Source organism: Protopterus annectens, chromosome 3.part1 (assembly GCF_019279795.1).
Source record: "Protopterus annectens isolate FY-2018-M chromosome 3.part1, PAN1.0, whole genome shotgun sequence".
NCBI lineage: Eukaryota > Metazoa > Chordata > Ceratodontiformes > Protopteridae > Protopterus > Protopterus annectens.
This window is the reverse complement of record NC_056732.1, coordinates 1067590470-1067616469: the sequence shown is the minus strand read 5'-3', so window position 1 is coordinate 1067616469 and position 26000 is coordinate 1067590470. Positions and strand designations below refer to the sequence as shown.

Sequence of the window (26000 nt, the reverse complement as noted above, 5' to 3'; positions counted from 1 at the left end):
TAGGTAATAATTAGCATGAGTGCCATAAATGTTACCCAGTGGAACTGGAATCACAATGGCTTTTTTTTCCAAATTTCAGGAATATAGCCATTTTACAAGGCAGCCTGAAAAATACAGGTAAGAAAGTTTATAATTTGTGATGGGATCTTAGAAAACACTCCCTATATTTGAGAGGGCCAGTTGCAGCATTACATCTGATCAGCTTAATGGCTGCTTCAGCTGCGTCTACCTAAATACTGGGGTACACTTTAAAATTACTGTCACTCTTCCTATCTGTTGTGTTGCTTTTGAGATTATTCATATTAAAAATTCTTATGCAGAGTGTGGCGCACGTGCACTGGCCCAGCAATCAAGGAGCCTCAATCCTCACCACTAACACCAGTGAAGGGTGTCCATATAGGAAAAGGATAATAAATACACAGTAAAGCACAATTTCCTTTAAGAGCACACAGAGATCACAGTCAGTCTGTGGCTGGTTTCTCCCTTTCTCTCCAGATCCCCAATAAGACTCCCCACTGGCATAGCTATAGGATCCAGATCTCAGCCAAGTGGGCAAGCTAAAACCTCCAGCACGCTCTCTGTCCAAACAGTGCTTCATGTCCCTGCCCAAGTAGCTGAAACAGACCCACTTTGAGGTAAGGGTTTATACAACCACACAGATACTCCTGGGGAAGGTTGGCACAGGTTCTCCAGCTGTGCCCCTTTTACCCAGACTATACAGTAGAAATCACTGCCACCACCTAGATAATATTTATCAGCTACTCAAAGGCCCTTAAAAGGGTATCCAGTTATTATTGTGCAATATTATTATCCAAATGGTAAATGCAACCTAACAGTCAAGACTTATTTGGAGTGACTTGGTTACAGTATCACTATATACATGCAATGTACTCTTAGAACTTAAATTATCTCTGCACAAAACAGCCACAGTTGAAAGGTTTAAAATATTTAATAATAAATAATAAGAACACAAGACAATACTTCTTACTACACAGTGCTACTCAAGAGCTCAGAGATCACAGAGAAATACTTAAAATAATTCAGTAGAAAAGTTCTGACATCACAGAAAAACAAACTCATCTAATCTTCTTAATTCCTAGCTAGTTCTAAGAGAAACATTAAAGTCTAAGATCCTACTTACATATAGACAAAGGCAGTGCTGAGTTGGATGTTCTCAGGACAAATGCTCTAATGCTCTCATTCTTTCTGTCCTTAAATTGATAACACAGTACCACTGATTCATTTCAGATTACATAATTTCTTTCTGGTTTCCAGGCTAACAGATTCTAAGAGGTTAATAGCCCTTGATCTTGCAGCTGGTCAGAAAGCCAGAACAATAAAAGAATTTATACATGCAAATTATAGCAATTAACTTTGGTCTCAAGACAATAGCCAGAATTCCTTCATCCAGACATATCGGCTCCAACTTTTGACATCAAAGAATTGACTTATCAGCTTTGTTACAGCAGAGTACACTGTTGTCACATTTTTGCAGTTCCACATTTAACACCATTTTTTCCCATTTAAGAGAACAAGCCTGTGGCTTATATTAGTATTTACAATTGACACAATTATCTACAAAATTCTATTTGGCTAGGCTGGCAGCCTTCACCTATCTTCACACAGAGTATTTACAACACTGGTTTATTCAATAACCATTGTATTATCCACCAATAACCTAATGCTGTCAGAATACCAGCTCCCTCTGTAAAATAACAAACACTTTAAAGAAGGTTTTGTAGTCATGGTTAGTGTCTCTAATTTCTTTCCATAGCACAATTTCTGTTTTCTAATATTTTTTCAGACTTTTTGTAGCTTTCAGAAGCTTTATTTTGTACTTATGACCTAGAAATGTTTGATTACTTTCCAAACATATTTCTTCTCAAAATGTTTTTGAAGTGTATGTGACCATCAGGGGTGAGGAACATAAATGTATTAACCTAATATCGGCATGAATATATTTGTTGATTAGGGAATCAACAAAATCATAAAATATTGTCTACTTTTCTGAAAAAAATTTCCCATACATCACTTGTTTCAGTTTTCAACTGCTTATTTCATTTTCCACAAAAGAGTAATTACCCTGATCAACTTTTTTTTTTTAAATCTCAGAAATACAGCTACAATTCCATTCCATCACAGATTATCTCAGTTACCACTGACGAACAGCTAACTTGTTACAAGGTTAGCATCCTAGATGTTCTTTCCTCATGTTGGAATATCAACATTTTTCTTATAATCTAATTTCTCCAAAGTTCCTAACCTCCCCTAACTCCCAGTTAATGTTGGGTGTATTAAGACCTTTAACAATAAATAATTACTGTCTTGAATGTAGCAGCACAACTCATTCACAAGTTTCTTATTGTCCACACTGTTACTGTTTGAGGGGGACTATAAAGAGCAGGCATCATAACTTGTATCCTCACTCAGCTGAGCATTATCTACAATTTCATTGTGGAAATCCTCTTTTCATCTTGATGATGTAATCACATATTTGATGTATACTGATACTCCTAAACCGAGTCCTATTTATTCCATGTTTATGATAACCTCTAAAATCTGCAAATTTAATAAGTGAGCATGACTTGCTATGTCAGGTTTCTGTAACACAAATATTATAATTGTTAGATCTCATTGTTTAAACTCCTCACATTAATCAAGACATGATGTCATTTCTCAGATTGCCACATTCTGTTCTCCAAATTGCTCTTGCCTGTATCACCTAGAAAATAACCATTATTTGCAAACATATAAAGCCTGTTCACTAATCTTGCCTATACAAATACCACTGGAATTCTTCCCCAGGCACTGCAGTCATAGTTTTTTGGTTAATGTCACAACTGTATCTTTACTTCTTCTTCTCTTTTGGCTGTTCCTGTTAGGGGTCACCACAGCGGATCATCTGTTTCCATTTTTTCCAGTTTTCTGCGTATTGCCCTGTCACACCTGCATGTCCTCTCTCACCACATCCATAAACTTTATCTTAGGCCTTCCTCTTATCTGTCAGCTCCATCCTTAGCATCCTTTTCCCAATATACCCAGCATCCCTCCTCAGCACATGTTCAAACCAATGCAATCTCGTCTCTCTGACTTTGTCTCCAAACCGTCCAACCTGAGCTGACCCTCTAATATACTGATTCCTAATCCTGTCCATCCTTGTCACACCCAGTGCAAATATTAACATTTTTAACTCTGCCACTTCTAGCTCTGACTCCTGCCTTTTTGTCAATGCCACCATCTCCAATCCATATAACATAGCTGGTCTCACTACCCTCTTGTAGACCTTCCCTTTGTCACAAATCACTCATGAGACTCATCTCCACCCATCCCACCTTGTCTGTACTCTCTTCTTCACCTCTCTTCCATGCTCACCATTACTCTGAACTGTTGATCCCAAGTATTTAAACTCATCCACCTTCGCCAACTCTACTCCCTGTATCCTCACCATTCCTCTGTCCTACCTCTCATTCACACACACATAGTCTTAGTCCTGCTGACCTTCATTTCTCTCCTCTCCTCTCTAGAGCATATCTCCACCTCTCCAGGGTCTCCTCAACCTGGTCCCTACTCTCACTATAGATCACAATGTCATCTGCAAACATCATAGTCCATGGGGCCTCCTGTCTGATCTCATCTGTCAACCTGTCCATCACCATTGCAATCTTTACTGAACCCTGAGAAAGAGGTAGAATGTACAATATCTGCAAGGTTAATTTAAATCTTTTTCTTCACTGAGTTTAATTACTTTGTCAGTAATAAACAGCCATTGAGACAAGGACATACATCCCACATTATTCCCTCCACAAAAGACAAAATCATATTCTTTTCTCAGCTGGAAGATTTTTGAAGATGCATCATGAAATAACTGCTAGTTTGCACTGTGGTTGGTTAGGTACAGTTATCATCTTTCTCTGTTAATTCTTGTATAACAGTGTTAACAACATATTGTTGGGGATCATCAAATAAATATCCTACCCATGCATGGGGATGGTACTAACCCATGGCTACTAGCGTTATCAGTTCTGCTAGCTAGAGACCTACTTAATTGACCTTTTTCCTGCATAATGTCACAATTATTCTCAGGTGTTACTGTAAGGTCACTATCTTCTTTCCACCTAATGCCTGCCTTCACCTTTCTTCTGTCTATTATTTTTCATTATATGAAGATCTTCTTTCTCAATTTACCCAAGATATATCATGCTGGTTTAGGAATAACTTGGAAGCTGTAAATTACAGGTTATGTTTATTTTAAAAGTGTCTTCTATTTGTCAGCCCATCAGGTTGGACATTCCTAACTCCCAATCTTATTTCAGTCAATCGGTAATTGGATTAGGGTCATCACTTTGCATCTACTTATTCTCCATGTTTTTACCAGGTAAAGGGGAAATAGTGGCAGTACTAGTATATGCCTAACAAACCTTAAGCTGAGTTGTTTTATGGGAAATAAGCAAGTTCTCACTTTGTATACATTTTTCTAAAATGTGTTTAGTTACTTGAATCACTACACTCCCCATTTTGTAAGGAATGATTTTCATCATCAGAGGTATCATGTGATGCATGCACTACTATTTGCATATAGGCCTTTACCTTTTGTTTTTTATGCATGTTTGGTGAAGTCTTCCTAAGGGGCATTACACAAAACAGCACAAGCTATTAGTGTGATCAAACTGGGAGAGTTTATCACATGACTGCCCTCACACATCCTTTGCAGTTGAATATAAAACTCTCTCCAAAAAATCTTCCAAACAAACCATTCCATCTCTTCCCTTTGTCTCCAAGCAGCTGACATACAAGGTCTTGCTCCAGTATTGGACTTTATCCAGTTTAAAGTCAGAGAGAGCTGGAACCTATTTTCACCTTGAGTGAGCACAGGACAGAAAGCTAAGCCAAGATAGGATCCCAGTCTATTAAGGAATGTGCACACATTCACTCACACATGACGCACATACACATGCAGAGTTGATTTTTGGGAATCCAAGGAAACTACACCCCTCTCCAAAACATCTTTATGTACTATTTCTGGAAAAGCCAAAAGTAAGGAGGTCACAAATTCTCAAAATCTGTGATGATTTTTAAATATTATTCTAATTCAAATAGAAAGTTAATAGAATAACAGGACTGGCATCATCTTGCAATTTTTGAACTTTAAAAAGTATGAAACTGTCATGTTTTGTAATTTCGATTAACTGCAATTCTTAGTGATTTACCAGAAAATCAAGGAACTAGGCAGACATATAAAGTAAAACCAAAGACATTTGAGAAGTATGTATCAAAGCCCCATGTGGACATATGGTGGGTATGTAGGCTTCGCAAAGAAGGCAATGAAGCTAAGAACCAAACCACAAAATCAAGCACTGTGAAGCAGAGGTAACCAGTATGCCACTTTGGTACCAATTTACTTTGCATTTTCCAGCTTGTTTACTAATTTATTCTGGTAGCTATTGCCATGAAGTGGTCACTGAAAATAATTTTTTTTAAATGGACTTGGTTTATGTTTGTGTTTGTGAAGAAAATTAAGATAAAAGTAGATAAATGAGTGGCATAAATGTAATTGTGCAGTATGTGATTGATACAGTAATTTTTAAAATATAGCTCTGAAACAAAGGAGCTGTTATATTCTAAGGGAGGATGGGAGAATGTCTCAATAGCTCATTTCAGTAGCAGAAAAAGCTTCAATAGTCAGTTACAGATTATGAGGAGGAATTAGAAGATTGAATAGTTTTTGGCTGATTTGAAAGCACAACTGGGATAAAGAGTATGAAGCATATGTTTGTAAACTGGGTAGTCAGAACCAGTATAGCTTTGAGAGGATGTGTCAATGATGTCCATATCTGGAGAGAAAGAAATAAATAACATCTTCATGGTTTTGACCGAATTGCACTGTAGATACATTTATAGTTGAAGTGATGGATAGCAGAGGGAACCCATATTTTAACATAATATCTGGCAGTGGACATCCAGATTCTGACAAAATGAACATTACATGTAACTCCTAGAATTAAATACATCAGTTCTGTTACTGTAAAATGTAATAGAGGTATAGCCTTTTAATTAAACATTTTGCTTTGGTTTTGGGAGAGTGGGATTAACTTTTGATCTTATCTAGTTTTATAAGACAAGAGCCTTGTTTCTAGCTGCTTGTTTATTTCTTATGGGCTGTCGCTGTTATGTTTGTTGTTAGCATTATGATACATGCAAATAATATACATGCAGAAATTAAATGGAATGTATTTTTTGAATGAGGTATATGTAGCATCTTGTAATATGTCCTCACATTTTGTATATGCAAAACATATTGAAAAGTGAATGATCATGTTAATGTCATTTCAAAAAAGCAGAGGTGAATGCCCTAGATAAACGTGCAAGGGTAAGTGAGCATGGTACTTTAAACATTTTCAAATTCAAATTTTGGAGCTGTTAACAATGAAAGAATAAAAACATGTCTAATACATTGATAAGTGTTGCATTTACCTCACTCAAAGCATTAGTTTTTTTTCCTGTCTCCTTAAATCTCTCCTAAATTTCTGATGTGCACCTTTTACTGTTTCAGTAAAATTCTGGCATGTATTTGTACACCATACATCCCAATGATCTGTATATTGGTTTATAACAAAATGCAGTTTACTAAGAGTTATGCAAATGTTTTAATTTAATTTTAAGTTGAGGATTAGTCTAAAGAAAATATTGTAAATGAAATTGTAATTATTTTATGCTGCTACTTTTGATTTTCATCCTATAACTATTGAAATGATTTATTAATTAGTTACTTCACCATCACATGCAGGAGTCAAAAAGTATACTTTACATAGAGATGATTTATTGGGTTTTGTATATGAACAGTTTTAAATTTTTTGTATATAAATATATATATATATATATATATATATATATATATATATATATATATATATATATATATAAATAATACTACTGTACAGTTACAACTTGATATGCCTTGGTAACACATCCCATATCTATTTACCTTTTCTGTTCTTTTATTATAGACAAAATGGTATTGGTTTTATTTCTATGGCTGCACGATTGGGTGGCATGGTTTCTCCTTTGGTTTGTCTTCTGGAAGAATATCATTCTGCTATACCCCTGGTGATTTATGGAAGCACACCGGTGCTTGGAGGACTGTTGTGTTTTTTCTTACCTGAAACACAGAACAAAGAACTACCAGATACAACAGAAGAAATAGAAACAACTCAGAGGTTGATCATTTGTCAATATTTATATATATATATATATATATATATATATATATATATATATATATATAGCTATATTAACATCTATATATACTTTTATATCTATGTCTATTATGTCTATAAGTAGAAGTGATTAAGTTATTACAAATTAAACTATTGCTGTATTATCACAGCTTCATCAGAAACAGATTGACCAGACATTTTGCCTACTTGCTTTTGATGGTACATTTCTTTCTATGTCAGTTTTTGATCTGTTTAGATATTTGAATTTGAAAGAAGGATAATAAAAACAAAAGTTAGGATTCATGGAGAACTATATCACCATACACTGTAGCCTGCACTATGTGAACCAGTTTAATTATCAACATGACTGCAAGGTACTTGCTGACTGTGCAATAAACACATTAGTAGCTGTCTCAGGTGATATAGTGGTAACTATTTCAACTGCCCTTTTTCAGTCCATGTAGTTATGAGAGAAGCATTTGTGATGGGGGTGGGAAGTGGATGTTATTTTAAAATATGAAAAAGGTATAATAAAGCACTTAACAAGTGCTGTATATGTAAATGGTAATAGAGGAACAGGTAGGTTCATGGGGCAGCTGAAATGTGCTTTTGTGGAGATTTAAATCATTTTATAAATGCGTGTACAAAAATAAGATGTAATTAATATGGGAGAAGGTCATAAGATGAATATGTATAAAAAAAGTTGAATATGTAAAAGTAAAGGGCATTTTTGTTTGACTGTAAAATTGCAAGCAGTATAATGCTGAGCAGGATGATGAAGACATTATTGTAATGTCTGAAAGTAATAAGGAAGCACAGGAAAAAGAGGTAGAAGATGTTAACAAAAGGATGAAGTAATAAAAGATGGCTTGGATACAAATGTTCTATTTCAGGAAGATAAAGGTAACTGTATTAAGAGTATTGAAAATGAAGAAGAAATTGAAAGTGATAAATCAGATGCTTGTGAAAGGAGTGTAAAGGAAGTTAAGAAAAAAATATATAGGTGATTTGCTGAGGGTGAGAGGGAATTTTTAAAAATACATCATCTAAGATTAAGGTAAGGTGTATTTTCAGATATGTTTCAGTTATTGAAAATAGTGAAAATCTGATTCTGAGGCTCAAGTTGTACATATGCTCAAAGGAATATTCAATTGGTGAAAGAATAACAAGAAAATGATCATTTAAAATACTTACATTAAACTTAAAAGGAAGGAAAAGTCATACTTTGAGTACTTTCAGTAACTGTGAATAGTATTATTAATATTATAAAAAGGGTAGGGATACTGGAATGGCATACTAAATGTGATATAGATAATATTATTCTTAGAAGATGTAAGATTCCTGACAAAAGACTGCAAACAGCAAAATTGTGGGATGGAAAAATAATATGGAATTTTAAGAAGTGAGTGGCTGTATTATGTAAAAAGACAGTAAAAATAGATGTAACATTGGTAAGGATGGGAAGGTTAGCTGTTGTGCATGTGAGGTGGAGAGAATACGTTTATACAATTATAGCATTATATGCTTATACAGATGGCAAGGGAAAGGGAATCTGTTTAATCAAATATTAGATTATGTGGTGTTCAACAGGATAATTATTATTGTAGGAGACTGTGATTTAAGGGGAAAATGTAAAAAGAAAGGAAACAATGTTAAAAAATACATGTGATAAAATGTGGTCAGTTGACTTTGTGGAAAAAAAATTCAGTGGATTTACAGAAGGGGGCAAGTGGATCTGAAATTGATTATTTTGTACTATCAGAAAGTTTGGATGTATCAAATGGTAGTACAGAAGAAAGAAGTTTTTTGGATCATTTAGCAATGTGGATGGATTTGACGGAAGAAAGGGAGTATATTAAAATAGGAAAAGGAATTAAAAGAATAAATGAGAAATTATGAGCTGGATTTATGGAGGGGTCATACACCCATGAAGGACTTTTATAAAAATTGGTCTGCGTGGTGGATTGAATTTAAAAAGAAGTGTACAAAGTGTTTTTTTCAATTGCTAGATGATGTAAGATGAGAAAGTAATGTATGGAAAGATGTACAGAAATGTACTGGAGAATGTAGAGATGAATACAAAAGAGTGTTATGATACAGAAAAGGAAATACATAAAAAAGCAAGAAAAAAATTAGATATTATTGTTTAAGTAGCAGTATTATTTATACGGGAGATGGAGGGTGGTGTCTGCATGTTTGGGTAAAACAGTAAAGAAGGATATTAGCATAATGAGGGAAATTAAACAAATGTAAAAGGAGATGGTACAAAGAACACAAGAACAAATTGTGATTATTGTAGTACAGCATGTAGAAAATATGTATGAGTAAACAAATTCTCTCCACCTCACATGCACAACAGTTAACCTTCCGATCCTTACCAATGTTACAGCTACTATTTGTACTGTCTTTTTACATAATACAGCCACTCACTTCCTAAATTCCATATTACTTTTCCATCCCATGGGGAGGACAACCCCTATAGTCTCTTAATCTGCTCTGTTCCCACCCTCTCAACAAAAAAGAAAAAAAACATATTTATACTTTCTTCACCTGCTTTTATTTAACTGTCTTCTACCTTATTACCTTAGTTTGCTGTTCTGTGTCCTCTTAAGTGTTCAAGTGCACTTACTCTGCACTTAGTGCCTCCATTTTGATTTTTTCATAATTTACTGCTCTCTGCACTTGTTTTTAGTAATGTTTAATTTATCTGCATTTATTTAAACTGTATTTGCCTTAATATTGCTACACACTCAAGTGTGCTAGCTTGTACTGCATGTAAAGTGTTTTTGCATCTGTTTTAACTGCTTTTCTGCAAAAAAAAAAAGCAACAAAAACAAAAAAAACAACTTCTACGCTTGTTTCCCACCTTTCTTGTAACTAGTCAGATACAGATTTGCGGTATCCAGGACTGTTTTGTAAGTTTATGAGTCCCCCAAACCTTTCTGTGTGGGAGGGAAGCCTTCTAGCTTATCAGTGGGAGTGGTAAGCACTAGGTAGACTATCTACCACAAGAGGAGTTGTTTCTGGCCAGAAAATGTAGTTTATTGGCCATTTGGTCAATTTTTCCATCTCTTTCAACTTTCTGGTTTAAAAGCTCGTGTTTATGTGGGTTTGCACTTATTTAAGCTCTGTGGATCCAGTTTTGGCATTTTTCAAACTACAAGGGCAACAGGAAGGAGAAAGAGATACTCTAAGTGCCTCCATTTTGATTTTTTCATAATTTACTGCTCTCTGCACTTATTTGTCATTTTTAATTTATCTGCCTTTATTTAAACTGTATTTGCCTTAATATTGCTACATACTCAAGTATGCTAGCTTGTATTGCATTTAAAGTGTTTTTGCTACTGTTCTAATGGCTTTTCTGCAGAAAAAGAAAATAAAAGTTTAAGCTTATTTCCCACCTTTCCTGTAACTAGTCTAGTCCAGGTAAAGATTTGCTGTATCCAGGACTGTTTGTAAGTTTCTGAGTTCTCTCAGACCTTTCTGTGTTGGAGGGAAGCCTTCTAGCTTTTCAGTGGGAGTGGTAAGCACTAGATAGCCTGTCTACCACAAGAAGAGTGGTTTTTGGTCCAGAAATTTTAGTTTATTGCCATTTGGGCATTTTTCCATCCCTTTCAACTTTCTGGTTTAAAAGCCTGTGTTTGTGCACCGTGCAGCAATGCTCAGCTGAGGCAAACTATTACCAGTGCCAGAAAGTCTGCTCTTCAATGTTCTCCTAAGAACGTGCTTGGTTTTTTTACTTCTTGCACTTCAGTTAGCTTAATCAGCTAGCACTTTAACAGGCTTTTGCAGCATTTATTGTAGCACACTCAGGTGCTATTAGCACTAGCTGTTCCTGCACAGTAACAGCACCAGTACTTATTAGTTATGACCACACCTCCTGGTATGATTGTAGGGCAATTTCCTGTGTTTTCTCCTGCTAACCTGGTGCACTTGGGCCCTCTGAGACAGTTTGGCAGCTGTCTAATGTACACACATAACCCTCTCCTCTTACCTCCCAACATTCATACCTGTGAGAGATGCACCCATCACCAAACTGGAAACAGTGCAAGCTCCAACCAAGACCGGACTAGCTGGTCAAGAGGAGATGGTCAACACCTGCAACTCACTTCATAGAACAGACAGTCCTCCAAAACACCAACCATCATGACCCACACATAGAAACGCAAACCATACATCCACCTTTGTGGAGGCTGTCAATCAAACAACAGCGACCCCTGAGACAGAAAAGCACTTGGTAAGACAACACAACACCAACCCCAGAACACATAGCTCTCCACCACAGCGTGCCCCTCAACACAAGCCCCTAAGGCAAAACACTTTGCCCAATGTACTAATCATAGGAGACTCAATTGTGAGGCACACTGATGTCCCACTCACTAGGTTGAACAAGGAGAAGGTGACAGTTAGTTGTCTATCAGGTGCCAGGATCCGGCACATAATACATGCACTCAGGTCACTCCACAATAAGTACAAATATGACTCAGTCATTGTCCATGTGGGTGTAAATGACCTGAGATGTACCTCCCAGAACTACATGAAAAGAGATGTGATGGAACTCTCGGATTATGTGGCCCAGGCAGGACTGACCCTAGCCCTGAGCAGTATTCTATGGTCACCCAGAATGATACCACAGTATGAGCAGAAAATGATTGACTTCAACGATTGGCTAAGTTTCTGGTGTCATTCTAAGGGGATCCAGTATCTGTCTGCCTGGGACAACATGATTGACAGACGTCGATGTTTTGCCAGAGATGGCCTGCATCTGTCACCCCTGGAATTCTGGGTAATGGCTAAGGCTCTTGCCACCCCTATAGTGCTTTTTTTTGGCAGTGTTTCAAAGACCAAAATTCCACTGTAACAGCTACAAACCAATGCAATCTGAGGGTCATGCTGCTCAATGCTAGAAGTGTAAATTTCAAGATACACTCACTCAAAGCTCTCCTCAAAGTGGAGAATGTTGACATCTGTGCTGTAACGGAGACCTGATTTAAAGAGGCAGAAAGCACACCTGTCCTCCCAGGCTGCAACACATTCCATAACGTTCGGATCCAAAGGTGGTGGTGTCTCCATATTCTTATAGGATACCACCCACCTCTAGACTGGTAGCCCAGCACAATGCATCTGAGATACTTCAGGTACAACTAACACTGGGTAAGACGTCGATACAAGTCATAGCCTGCTACAGAACCCTCTCACTCCAAGTTACTAAACACCTTGGACTCTATGAAGATCAAACCCAATACTCTCATACTGGGTGACTTCAACTACCCTTCCATCAACTGGGAAAACTATTCAAGTACCAATGTACAGGCCCATCACTTTCTGGAATTTATCAGTTCCAATGCCCTGGACCAGCTCATTCTGACCCCCACTAGAGGAAGCAGCATCCTTGACCTGGTTATCACCAACATGGGAGACCATTGCTCCACACCTATAGTCGATTCCTCCCTGGTTAAATCTGACCACAAACTGATCACCATGGAAATCTCCATCTCACTTACATCCCCTGCTAAGGTGACCACCCTGAAAAACTTCTCTAAAGCTGACTTTGGGCTCCTAAAAACAGAGGTGGCTAACTTCTCTGCACCCATGCCAATGGAAAATAGCTGCATGACTGCTGAATCATACACCAATGCACTGTACGAGCATGTACACAAATGCATGGACTTTGCCATACCAAATAGAACTAAGATGCTCTCCTCCAAATAAATGAAGTCAATCTGGTGGTCCCCAGCCTTTAATAAACTCTACAACAGAAGGAAGAAACTATTGCAGAGAAAAATGAAGTCACAATACTGGAAAACCTCCCTTATCAGTCTCAACAAAACACTGAGATCCCTTATCAAATCCTCTAAAACCAGCTATGAAGGCAGAATTGTGGCTGACACCAAACACAACCACAAAGCCTTATATAGCTATATCAAAACCCTCAAAGGCAGTACCCAGATTTGCTCTGACTTATTGCACAATGGAACCTCCTATACTGAGCCAACATATGTAACCAATATACTGGCCGACAGATTCATTGCCGACTTTACCCCTCTCCCCCCACCCCCCAAGGACCCCATCACAATACCAGAAGAAAGCCTGGTACCCACCATTTCTGCAGCACAGGTAAAAGCTGCATTGTCCAAAGCCAAGAATACAAACACAAAATGAACTGGCACCACATTTGTGTGCTCTGTTTAATCACAGCCTTACCTCAGGCTATGTCCCTAATGAATGGCGCACTGCTTACAGACCCTGGGAACTATCACCCAGTTAGCCTAATGAGTCAAGCTATGGAGAGCATCATCGTGGACCTGCTTAACAAAGATATAGGCAATCTCCAAACTCTTGACTCCACATAGTTTGGCTTTGTCAAGGGGAAATCCTGCCTGCTGAACCTGGTTGGCTTCTTTGAGGCAGTCACCAAGGCTGTGGATGAGGGTAAGGCAGTGCATACAACCTACCTTGACCTGATCAAGGCCTTTGATACCATTCCCCACTCAGGTATCACTGATAAACTCATCACACTAGGCATCAATCTTTACATAACTAGGGGGGGTTGCAAATTTGCTCACAGGCAGGACCCACAGAGTGAAAGTTGTGGATTCCAAGTCAGACTGTCCACCAGTCACAAATGGAGTTCCCCAGGGCTCGGTCCTGGGCCTTCTCAGAAGTCCAAGCCAAAACAGAAGGACTTTGGCTGACCATGTTCACTGATGACTGCAAGCTAGGAGTCATTATCAACTCCCCAAGTGATGCAGATATCCTACAAAAGGACCTCTCTGAGGCCAATTACTGGTGTCGGAACCATGGCCTGAAGCTTAACACCAAAAAATACATTATCATCCCCTTTGGAATAAAACTCATTTCTCACAAATTACCATGTTGATGGGAGCCCACTGAACACTGAAGGGGCCATAAGAGATCTGGGCACCCAGTTCGACAGCCACCTCACCTTCGGCCACCACATTGCCACTGTTTTCAGAAAATCCTTCTATGTGGCACAGCTTATAACCAAAGGTTTTACATCCATGAAGAAAGAGGTCATCATCCCTCTCTACTCATCCCTCATTAGACCAGTCATCGAATATAGCGCCCCATTTGGCATGTACCTGACCAGACACCTACAACAGCTGGAGAGGGCACCAAAGTACCTCACAAAAAGGATTGTAGGCTTTAAACACATGTCCTACATGGACAGACTCAAGAAACTTCAGCTGTTCTCAGTCTGTTATCATCTACTTAGAGGTGATCTCTGCTTGACTTACAAAGCCATGTCCGACCCAGCCATACTTGAAATGCTACACCTATAGAAATCCCAATCCCCCCCATGCCACATGCTCCAGGGATCACAACCTCATTACCACAATTAACAGAACATGCTGAAGGGAAAGGTTCATCTCCCAAAGACCACCCGTAACTCATACTCTGGAATAAGCTTCCCATTCATGTCAAGCAGAGCACCTCGCTGGCCCTCTTCAAGAGGAATCTTGACAAGTGGATGGGTAACAAAGTTCACTCCAAGGATCATTCCAGTTGCCCTATTGGATAGGGGCACTGTGAACTAACATTTGGTGGCACGGTGCCTGGGCAATATTTTTCAGCTAGGCTTGTAAAGGCTCCAGGGCCATTAGCCTAGTACACACCTGTTAATCTATGAAGAGTAAAATTAAAGAAAAATAAGAGAATGTAAAATATAAAATAACAAATTAATGAAGTATTTGATTAGTGAATAGGAAAAAGTATTTAGGAAGGTAAATGGTGATTCAGTATCAGGTCCAGATGGTATATGGTATGAAATGTACAAGAAATTAAGGGACTGGCAAAGTGAGTGTTTTGTAAACATTTTACATGAATGGTTTAAAGAAGGGTCTATGAAGTGTTATGTAGTGGGAATGTTAATTTTTTTATGGAAGAAAGATGAAAAGAATGAAATAAAAAATCAGAGACCTATCACACTAAATAATCCAGATTATATATTTTTTCTCAAAATAATGCAGAAGAGAATGGAAGGAAGGATAAAGGACATTATGGAAGAAAGTATATATGGTATAAAAGGGAAGGGATGCCAATAATTATTATTGGTGGTTTGAGAAATTATGGATGAAATTATAAGTAAAAGGAAATATGTGAAATGTATGCTTGGTGATATTAGTAAGGCATTTGATACAGTAGGAGATTATGCTTTGTGGGATGTTATGGAAAAGTATGGAATGGGTAATAAAATTAGGAGAGCATGTTTATCAGCATATTAAAATAATACAGAGAGAGTGTTAGTGAATGGATGACTGAGTAATGAAATATGCATGAATTGTGGTATAAGACAATGATGCAGCATGACTTGAGATATTGTTTGCATTAGTAATGAATTAGTGAGTGAAGTAGCTTATTAAATAAAAGATGCTAGATATGTGATGCAAAAGGAAGCAGTGATTCCAGCAGTTTTGATGTATGCAGATGATATAGTTGTGGTTGCTAAGAATAAAATATGGATGAGAAAAGTGTTGGTTTGTCTTGAATAAAGATAAAGGTAAGGGCATGGGTGATTTTGGTAAATTAGAGGGGTATATCTTTCAATAAATGAAGTATCCTTGTTATGGATAAAATTTGGGAAAATTATGCAGTTATGAGGCAATGGGAGGGTTTGATAAAAGAAATGAAAGAAACGTCTTACATGGAGGACTTATAAATCATCATTTAAGGAGAAAAGGTTTATCTGGTGAATACTGTTTAAATGGGAAAATAGCATATATGTCATATATTTATAAGATGCCAGAAATATATGAAAAAGGAATTGGCAATTAGTGTTTTCTTTCAAGTGGAGTTCAAGATTAAACTCAGTGAAAAGGGGTGTGCTATATATGCGTGAAGATGAAGGGGGATTGGGGTTAGTAAATCCAGCTGTTTAGTCTACTTCTTTAAACTTGTATAGAGTATTAAAGTGAGCAAATGAATGCAATGAGAAATTAATAGTGACAATGTATAGAAGTACAAAACATTTGTGAGAGGATGAGAATAACAAAAGAGATAAATATTATATAAATGAAGAAAGTAAAAATTATCAAGAGAAAATACTAACAAGGAAAATGAAAATTGTTGCTATAGGTAAATGACAGAATAATCTGACGAAACAATATTATTATAAAAATCCATGAGAAAATGTAACAAAAGAAGTGAAAAAACGATTAAAGTAAGGAAAAAAGTGGCTTAATAAGAATGTAGAGTGTCAGGATTTCCTATGAAGACTGGTAATAAATAAATAAAGAGGAATATTCTATCATCATCATCCATTTTCTAAATGAGGTTGGGGTGTCATGGTAACTGTCACCATCTCTCTCGATTCGATGCTATACCCCTGCCTTCTTCGACACTCACACCTGACTGTCAAAGATCTTCTCTCATGCACTCCAGCCACCTCTTTGCTGGATGACCTTATTTCCTCTTGCCTTCGTCCTGTCTCTCCCAAACCTTCACCAGATTTTCTTCTGCTTTTCTGCACATGTGCCCAAACCATCGTAATCCATTCTCTTTGATATTTTCTGCTGTTGGATCTACTTTGCCTTCTGCTCTGATGTCCTTATTTCTTCAACTTTTCCACAATGTGCATCTTATCACCCTCCTCATCACTTCATTTTCATCAACTCTAGCTTTCTCATCTGCTCTGCCTTTACTGCCAAGATTTCTGTGCCATACAGTAGTACTGGTTGAACCACTGTTTTGCAAACCTTATTTTGCAGCTTCTTTGGCATTCTTCTGTCATACACTATACCTGACACTCTGTGCCATTTGGCTGTAGCCCCTCAGATTCTAGCTTTAATCCATTCATTCAGACTTCCCTTCTCCTATACCACCCCTTCCAGATGCTTGAAGCTATTAACCTGTTCCACTATATTACCTTCTGTCTCAATTTCAGCTTCTTGTGATTTCACAGATTTGCTGCCATTACCACTGTCTTATCTGTACTTAGTTTCATCCCATGTGCCTTGAGTTTTGCATTCCATTCCCCTTTCCTTTGCTGAAGTTCTTGCTTGAATCTGCCTATAATGCCACACCATCTGCATACATCAACTTTGTTAATCTGCCCTGTCCAACCTGTTTGCTAATGTAGTACATCACCAGTATGAACAGTGGTGGTCTCAGAGCTGAACTCTGGTGCACACCCATTCCCACTGGGAACCCCTCTGTGCGACCAAACACGGTTCGCACTTGAGTCATTGGGTCCTTGTACATAATTTTCACTAATTATACCAATGTTTCTGGGACTTTGAGCCACTCCAGTACTGCCCAAATCAGCTTTCCTGGGCCCTTGTCATGTACATTCGTCAAATCTAGGAATACCCAGATGGACTCTTTCCTCACCTTTAGCTTCTTTTCAGCTATCTGTCTCACTGCAAACATTGGGTCAGTTGTGCTGCATCCTGATCTGAATCTGAACTGCTCATCTCCCATCTTATTTTCTACTACTCTGAGGATCCATTTATCAATCACCCTCTCCAGAACTTTCATGCAGTGTGACAGGAGTTTGATACCTTTGTACTGCCCACAGTTGTGGATGTCCCCTTTGTTCTTGTACATTGGCAAGAGTATGCTTATTCTCCAGTCATTTGGTATATGCATTTCTCTCCACACTGCTATGAGTACCCTCAGCAGACATTTCTCCCCAGTTTCACCTAGCTTTATCATATCTGCTGTGACATTATCTGAGCCTGCTTCTTTCTATTACTTCATACCCCTTAGTGCTATTCTTACTTCTTCTAGGGTGGGTTCCTGCTCTTCTGTCATCATAGGCTATGTCTACCACAGTACAGTTTCTGTGGGTTTTTCTTCAAGCAGATGCTGCTGGAAGTATTCCTTCCATCTGCTTTTGATGTCCTGTAGACTGGTGAGCAGGTTGTTCCTGGCACCCCTTATGAAGGGTGTCTATTTTCTTTATCTTTCTGTCTTTGCTTTGCAACATGATAGAATTTCCTTGTGCCACCTACTGAATCACTTTCCAGAAGCTGGCAGAGTACTTCTGATGCCCTGTTCTTTGTTATTGCAACACCCTTTTTAGCTTCTTTGTTAACCATCCAGTATTCCTTCCTAGCCTGGTCCAGCTTTTCTATCTACCATTTTTGCCTGCACTCCTTCTTTCTTTTGATGACTTCCTGGACTTCTGTTTTCCACCACCAGATTTCCTTATGTACCTTATTTCCATACCTGGTCGGCCACACATCTGTTCTGTAGTCCTCACACATGCTGTTTTGAGCCGCTGCCATTCTTCTTCAGCTCCACCTATTTCCTCCACTTTTTGGGGTGCTAGAGCCCCGAGTAATTCCTTGAACTGTTAAAGTTTCTCTCCAGTCAACTTCCAAGTCTTCAGCCTGGTCTCTGTTGATCTTAGAGCCTTCTCTGACCATTTGCAGCTTACTGTGGCAACCTGTGGTTTATGCTGTGGACCGACTATTTCACTGGGGATGACTTTACAATCACTGATTCTACACCACTGCCCTTTTCCTATTAGGGGGAAGTCTACCTGAGTTGCATGTTGGCTACTCTTGTATGTGATCGTGTGACTGTCTCTCTTTCTGAAGCACGTGCTGACTACTATCAAGCCATTTGCCAGACAGAAGTCCAGCATGGCCTCTCCTTTTTTATTCCTGTTGCCCCACCCATGTGGGCCCATACAGTCCTCATACCCAGTTATGTCTGTCCCAATATGTGCATTCAAGTTGTTTATTATCAACACAAATTCATGTTGTCCCACTTTATCTAGTAGGTCCTATAACTGCTATATGAATGCACTCTTTTCCTCACTATCACAACCCTGTTGTGGAGCACAGACTGAGATTATGAAAACTGCCCCATCATTACACTGGAGTCTGATTGCCATGTGTCTGTCGCTAATTCTGATGATATTCCTCACTGGCTTCTGAAGCCTCTCTCTCAGTATAATTCCACACAATTTCCAGCTTGTCCTCCTGAGTAGTAGACTCTGGATCCCAAGCCAACTATCTTTGCTGTATTGCCCTTCCATCTTCTCTGTTGGATACATAGGATGTCCAGCCTCCTCCTTACCATCATGTAATCAATTTCCAAGCTGAGTCCTGTCAGTGAACCTACACTGAGTATAGCAATTCTTAGAACATGTTTGGCAGGTTGATTAGTTTTACATCCAGTTTTCACTCAACAGAGCTATCCCAGGTAACCCAGGCTGGGCAACTGGATACTGCCCAGCTAGTAGCCTATTTACCCAGGGCTACTGGACTTTATGGCTGGCACACACTGGCTAATAGGGGCACATACACCCCTCCCACCATTAGCATGGATCTGTGGCATAGGTCAGAGTAGGCCAGATCCTCAACTCACTTATCACTGGCAAATACCGATACCCATTTGGCGACATTAGTCAACATAACCAAATCACCTAGTGTCATATTTTACACTGTCGAGTGGCTAGCCCTGCCGCAGTGCACACTCTGTGATCCATGTTCTCCTATCTTGAGGTTACTAAACACCACTGTAGAGGTGCAAAGTGGTTGGATTATACAACTCTTCCCCCATAAGGAACCATGTAGAGTCTGGATTTTGAGATGGAGACACTCAGCATGTGTTTTGGAAGTAGAAAGACCCCCACAGAGACACAGGGAGAACTTGCCAGCTCCAAGTAGGGGAATATATATATATATATATATATATATATATATATATATATATAAACATTTAAATGAGTATGTTTATTTTTTGTGGAGAGACAACAGAACAAATTTTTAAATGTAAAAGAGTGGTTAAACTATGGAAAAGTTGTGTGAAGAATTTTTTGAGAATATTAATGACATAAACAATATAGAAATGAATATAATTGAGTATGGTTATTATAAAAACAAGAAGAAAACATATGTGAGAAGGGCAGATAAGAATTTCTTTTATGTAATATGGATTATCTGGAATGAAATGAAAGACTGAATGAAACTGTGTGTAATGGGAAATGGATTTTTGGCTGATATATTGTGAAAAATTAGATTATGGTTGTGGAAAGAATGGGATAAATTATACAAGAATAATAATGATGATGGTATATAGGAATGTGTAGATATGTACCTGTAAACATGTATATTTTGTAAATCTGTAAATAATGTTTTGTTTTTATTAATTAAAGGAACACTGTTCTTTTTGATAGGTGCTATGGGATCTTTTACATCTGCCTGAGCTACCACCAGTTGGGACCTTGGTTTAATGTCTCATCCAAAGGAGTGCAGCACCTCCTTTTGTTGCACTACAGGGTCAGCAATCAATCTCATGTGGGAATAGAACCCACAGCCTTCTGCATCAAAGATGAGTGTGCTACTTGTTGAGACACTATCACTGTATATTTAAAACAAAACTGTTGTTGCATGTAGTAACACAGTGGTGGCAGACCACCATGATCTTCATAATTGTCTTTTAAGTGTCTTCCCAGCCTGACCTTCAAATCCCCCTTAAGAACTTAGAGGCCCACTCATTTTACCATCATATAGTCATCACACTCACATCAGTCTGAAGTGTACTGTCCTCTCTATCCAATATGGATGTACCACATAGAGATCACATGTTAAATGCAAAATTTTAGACCTAAACAAGTCATTTAATAAAACAGCTTATTTCAATAAAATTACTTGGAGTGGGATGCCAGTGCCGGTGAGGTTGTTTTTAAGAAGCTGAAACCGAGCAATATAGTATAAGGGAATGCCCTTATTGGCAAAGTAAAACTGTAGTTTTCTACAAGGCTTATTCATTTTTCCAATAATAAGTCCATGGACAAGCAATACATCACAACTCTGATGGCATAAATGCTAATGACTGGGACAAAATTATGCTACCAACAGCCATAATCCTTGTCTGGGTTTTGATTTCCCCTTTTGTCCTGCAATTTTCTGAACCATTTTCTATTAAGTGCTGAGATAAGCTTTGCTGTGCAAAGCTTAATGGAGGCGCATACATCTGTGTCCCCATGCTGTTGGCTGGAATGTGAACAGTGCTTAGCCAAGTTCATGGTTTCATGGCCCTTGTTGTATGGCATTGTGATCCCAGGCCTTCCCCTCACATAGTACCCCCCCCCAGTGGGTCCAAGCCAACTTCATCCCCAAATTCTTCCCCAAACGATGGGAAAACCAGTGCTGGCTGCACACTGCCACCTCTGGCCTGCTAGCTTGTGTAGTGCCTTGGTCATTTCTTGAATACAGGACAGTGGAGTCATAGTTAGGTCATTATCCATCCATACAATAGAGCTAGCTTGCAGGGCAGACTGGCAGACAGATGATTATGCTTGGTTGGTAGAGGGGTAAAGATAAAAAACATACCCATAGTCATATGTGCCCCTCTCCCTTCAGCATACTGGAGGGAGCACTTAGTTCACCATGCCCTCATATAGGGACTGTTATAGGAATAACATAGGAGCAGATGGTGTCTTGGCATGTAGATTTCCCTCCCATGTCTCTCTTTTGTGTCTGAATCATGTGAAAAGCACAGTATGCCACGGGAAAGTGCTCATTAACATTCCTTTATGTATGTTACTTAACATGCAGCAATAAGATGTAACTCATGTGTGCACTGCTGTACCATGCCCGAGTCTTAACAATGAGAGCTTAATGACTCATTCCTTCTCACTACCATGGGCAGTTAGGCATTATGGACATATGATGCATGCAAAAACTATTCATAAATGCCATGCAGAAACACTGCATAGTACTGATGTTCTTATTTTATCTGCATGTGAGCAGGAACTGACTGGAAATTTTCTGTCATCCCTCTGCCACCTAAGGGTGGAGATTCTGCTTTACATCTTCTTAGCTATTCAATTAAAAACAAGTTTTACAAGCTCAGCATGTGGGTGTCAACCACTTCTACTAACAAAGAAATGATCATGGCACACGTTTGTGCAGATATAAAAATTAAGTAAATGCAACACATAGATGTTAAAGGTTTAAAGTCATGTTTTCTTCTGAGTGTAGTGACACTGAGTAGTAAAGTAGAATAGACTGCTCAAGTTAAATCCCATTCTTATATCACTGCTTTATGCATTTCCTGTACCTATATATTTCACCATACATAGATACGTGCACACACACACACATACACAACAACACCCTAAGTACATGCTGTTAAGTCACAGAATACTTTCCCATGTAATCCTGGTTTGGGGTTTGGTATATAATGCATTTGGATAGTATGCGAGCATAATCCATCAACATTGGAATGACTTTCTTTTCCCAAGAAATCATGAAAGAATCATTTTTCAGTGAACTGGCAAATTAAACATATGTGTGTGTACACAGATATGTATATGTATATATATATATATATATATATATATATATATATATATATATATATATATGTTTAATATCGTTTGTTCGAATGGCAAAACATTTGCCGTTCAAAACAACGAAAAGTAATACTGAACACAAACATTCTGAATGGCCACAATTTCTACCCAAATGATCGACACATTTGAGTCAACATTGTTACCAAAACCATCATATGATAGCTGTACAGGAGCTGATGTAAATCAGACTCCTATATGACATATCACGTTTTTGCAGGGGTGCACCCCCCACTACTAATATATTCTAACTCTGAGATCGCACTACAGTGGGGATATGGATGAATTTCCAGTCTCCACTGTACCACAATCTCTGTGCAGATAGTCAAATACACTTATGCGAATGCACTACTGCATTCACATAAGTGTGTTCAACTATCACGTCCATTTGAATGTTGGGCACGACATTCTGATTTTCTGCAGCAGATTTTTGCACAAACCATAGTAAACCATATATATATATATATATATATATATATATATATATATATATATATATATATATATAGATATATAGATATAGATATATATGTGTGTGTATGTATGTATATAAATAGGTTCAGATGGTCAGGGTTCAGGTGGTATTGTTAGTGTTTAGATCATGAAAATGAAAATTGACATACTTTTACATTGATTCCCATTTTGATAGGCAAAATAATGGTACTGGGATGATTTAGTGTTGGACTGGTAGACTTTTCCCTACTGCTGTGTGATCTCAGAGGTAGTTTATATTAAGTTATGGGTGTCTAGGCTGTTGCAGCCCTCCATGTTGGTGGTGTACTATTTCTGTTTTTTTTGTTTTGTCTGTTTATAGCTTCAATAGAAAATGGACTGAATTATAGTGATTATTTGTTTTGCAGCAAAAGGTGGTCTTGATGATACCTTACTCATTACATGTGTAACCCTTACCATCCCTCTTCCACTAACCCCAGCTCGATACCCTGTCCACCTTACTCATGTGTACTAACTCTAACCCTGTTCCTGCCACTAACTCCAAACTGACACATTACCTTACCAAAACCACTTTCCATAAGATTATCACTGTTCAAAAAACTAGGTCTGTTTATGAAGCTAGGGATAGGGTTCATTGTGTAATTATGTCTAGTTGGTAAAGGAAAGTAATTTCTTTTCTGTTTTGATTGTCTTATTTTTGCTTTATTTTTTTTTATGTTACTCACTTTCAAGGTGTACAAATCAGAATTTGTGTGTGTATGTCTAGATGTGTATGCGTTTTACATAAATAGAACCCCCCCCCCCCACACACACACACACACACACATGCATGCAGAAGTACATATAAACAGTGATATACTAATATTCAGAAACCTAAGCACTCCTTGGTCAAGCAAGTAAGTGCTTCTATGATAAAGTCAGCATTTCTCATGCCAAGGGTGGTAGGCACACTGAAACACAAGAGTGTTGTTACTGAAGCAGAAAAATTGCAGCCCCTTTTTCACACAGTTAAGTATAGAAACTCACAAAGTTTGTTTTTATTTAAAACTATAGCCCCCTTCAAATTAACATAATTGTTATGTTTTATTCCTGAAATCAGAATGTACCTCTTGTGTCTCATAAACAATAACTAAGTGTTGAAAGCTAAAAACAGCGAACGGCCAAATCATTCACTTGGCCATCCACAAACAAAATAAAAACCCAAACATAGTGGGGGGCTTCGCCCCCCACCCCCCCCCAACTAAATATACTAACTCTAGTATAACTCGAGACCACTCTACATTGGGGAAAGGGCAAATTCCCGTGAACGGCCACAGAAATTCTTTCCCAAGGAAAGAATTCGATGATGTGGCCATTCGCCATTTTAAGCATTCGACACTTAGGTGTTGATGAATATGCATTCGACAACCTAAGCTATCGATAAATCAATAGGGAATCATCTTTTCACTGTGTTTGTCCTTGCTGACAAATTTACTATAAATTTTATTCCACAGATTCCACAGTCCCAGCCATCCCTATAATATCTATCTTCTCAGTCCTCCATGGGCTCAGATAAAATTCCAGCTTGCTTGTTTATCAGTAACAAATATTGCCTATCTGATCCCCTACTTAACCACTTTAATCTAAGCCTTTTTACTAGTTACATTCAAAAAACCTAAAAATAGCCATTATAGTACCATTACATGGTTACCCAATCATGGACCCTGCAAACTACAGACTCATTCGCACACTTCTCAACCTCTTTGTGCAAGAAATCTGGACAATGACAAAAATAATGGTGGGACAAAGGCCCCAAAACAGGGACAAATTTTACATATTGCTCTTATAAACTTAGAACGTTGATAGAATAACACATTTTGTATTATTGTGCATTTTCTGAAGGATGTGAAGTCTGAAACTCAAATGTCTGTCATTATTTAGCAACTTAAGCTCTCAATGATTTGTCAGAAAACCACAGATTTTTTGAGAAAGAGATGAAAAGTATATGGCAAAAATCTGGACATTTCTGCAAAAATCTGCTCATTTGTATCTATGGCATGTATTATCCCTGACCTCCTAAAACTCAACATGGAAAATCCCTAAATCCTGAAACCTCAGTAGTTTAGCCTTGTCAAAAGTAGGTCCTGCCTTTTTAAATTGCAAAAATTAATTGAAAAGCTCACACTGAAGCAGTCTATAGCAGTTATACAGAGCACAATGTATGTTTGGACCTGACCAAGGCTTTTGATACTATTCCCCATGCAGGCAATATTGGCTGACTTACAAATGTTAGCATAAATTCCTGTGTGGTGCAGTTATTGTTTGCTGTTCCCATGATTCACAATTGCGACAGAATATGTTACAGTTTGTTAACAATTGTTGCAAGGACAAGGGTCTCAAACTAAACATGAACAAAATGTAGTATAGCTTATTTTGATAAACACAACACTTCTACATCCTACTCTATGGGTGATACACCCCTCCAGTCAGACACTGCAGTAAGGGATCTTGGTACTGTTAATAATTCATCTTCAGACCATCACATGTCTACATTAGAACAAAACAGGTTTTTCTACGTCTCATCTATTTTCTAAAGGCATTTCCACTGCATTCAAAGAAGTCTTCATTACCCTTTGCTCATATCTTATCAGACGCATTGTCCATGTTGGAGTGAATGACTTGAGATGTACCTCCCTGGACTACATGGAAAAGAGACATGGAAGAGATCTCAGATCATGTGGCCCTGGCAGGTATGACTCTAGCCCTGAGTAGCATCTTGGCTTCGCCCAGAATGATACCACAGTATAAGGACAAAATGATTGACTTCAACAATTGGCTAAGCTTCTGGTGTCATTCAAAGGGGATCCAGTATCTGCCTGCCTGGGATGATATGATCGACAAACCACGATGCTTTGCCAGAGATGGTCTGCACCTGTTGATCCTGGGATTCAGGTTACTGGCTAAAGCTCTTGCCACCTCTATAGTGCCTTTTTAGGCAAGGTTCAAAGGACAAAACCGCCACC

General features: G+C 38.2%; 1 protein-coding gene across 1 annotated transcript in view; it reads left to right on the top strand.

Moving 5' to 3' along the window:
• LOC122797751 (solute carrier family 22 member 13-like) overlaps positions 1 to 26000 on the top strand; it is an 843707-nt gene that overhangs the window by 697820 nt on the left and 119887 nt on the right. Inside the window, exon 9 of the mRNA XM_044066275.1 lies at positions 7005 to 7214. Coding sequence (XP_043922210.1) covers positions 7005 to 7214 — 210 coding nt within the window. The remainder of the gene's footprint in view (positions 1 to 7004; positions 7215 to 26000) is intronic.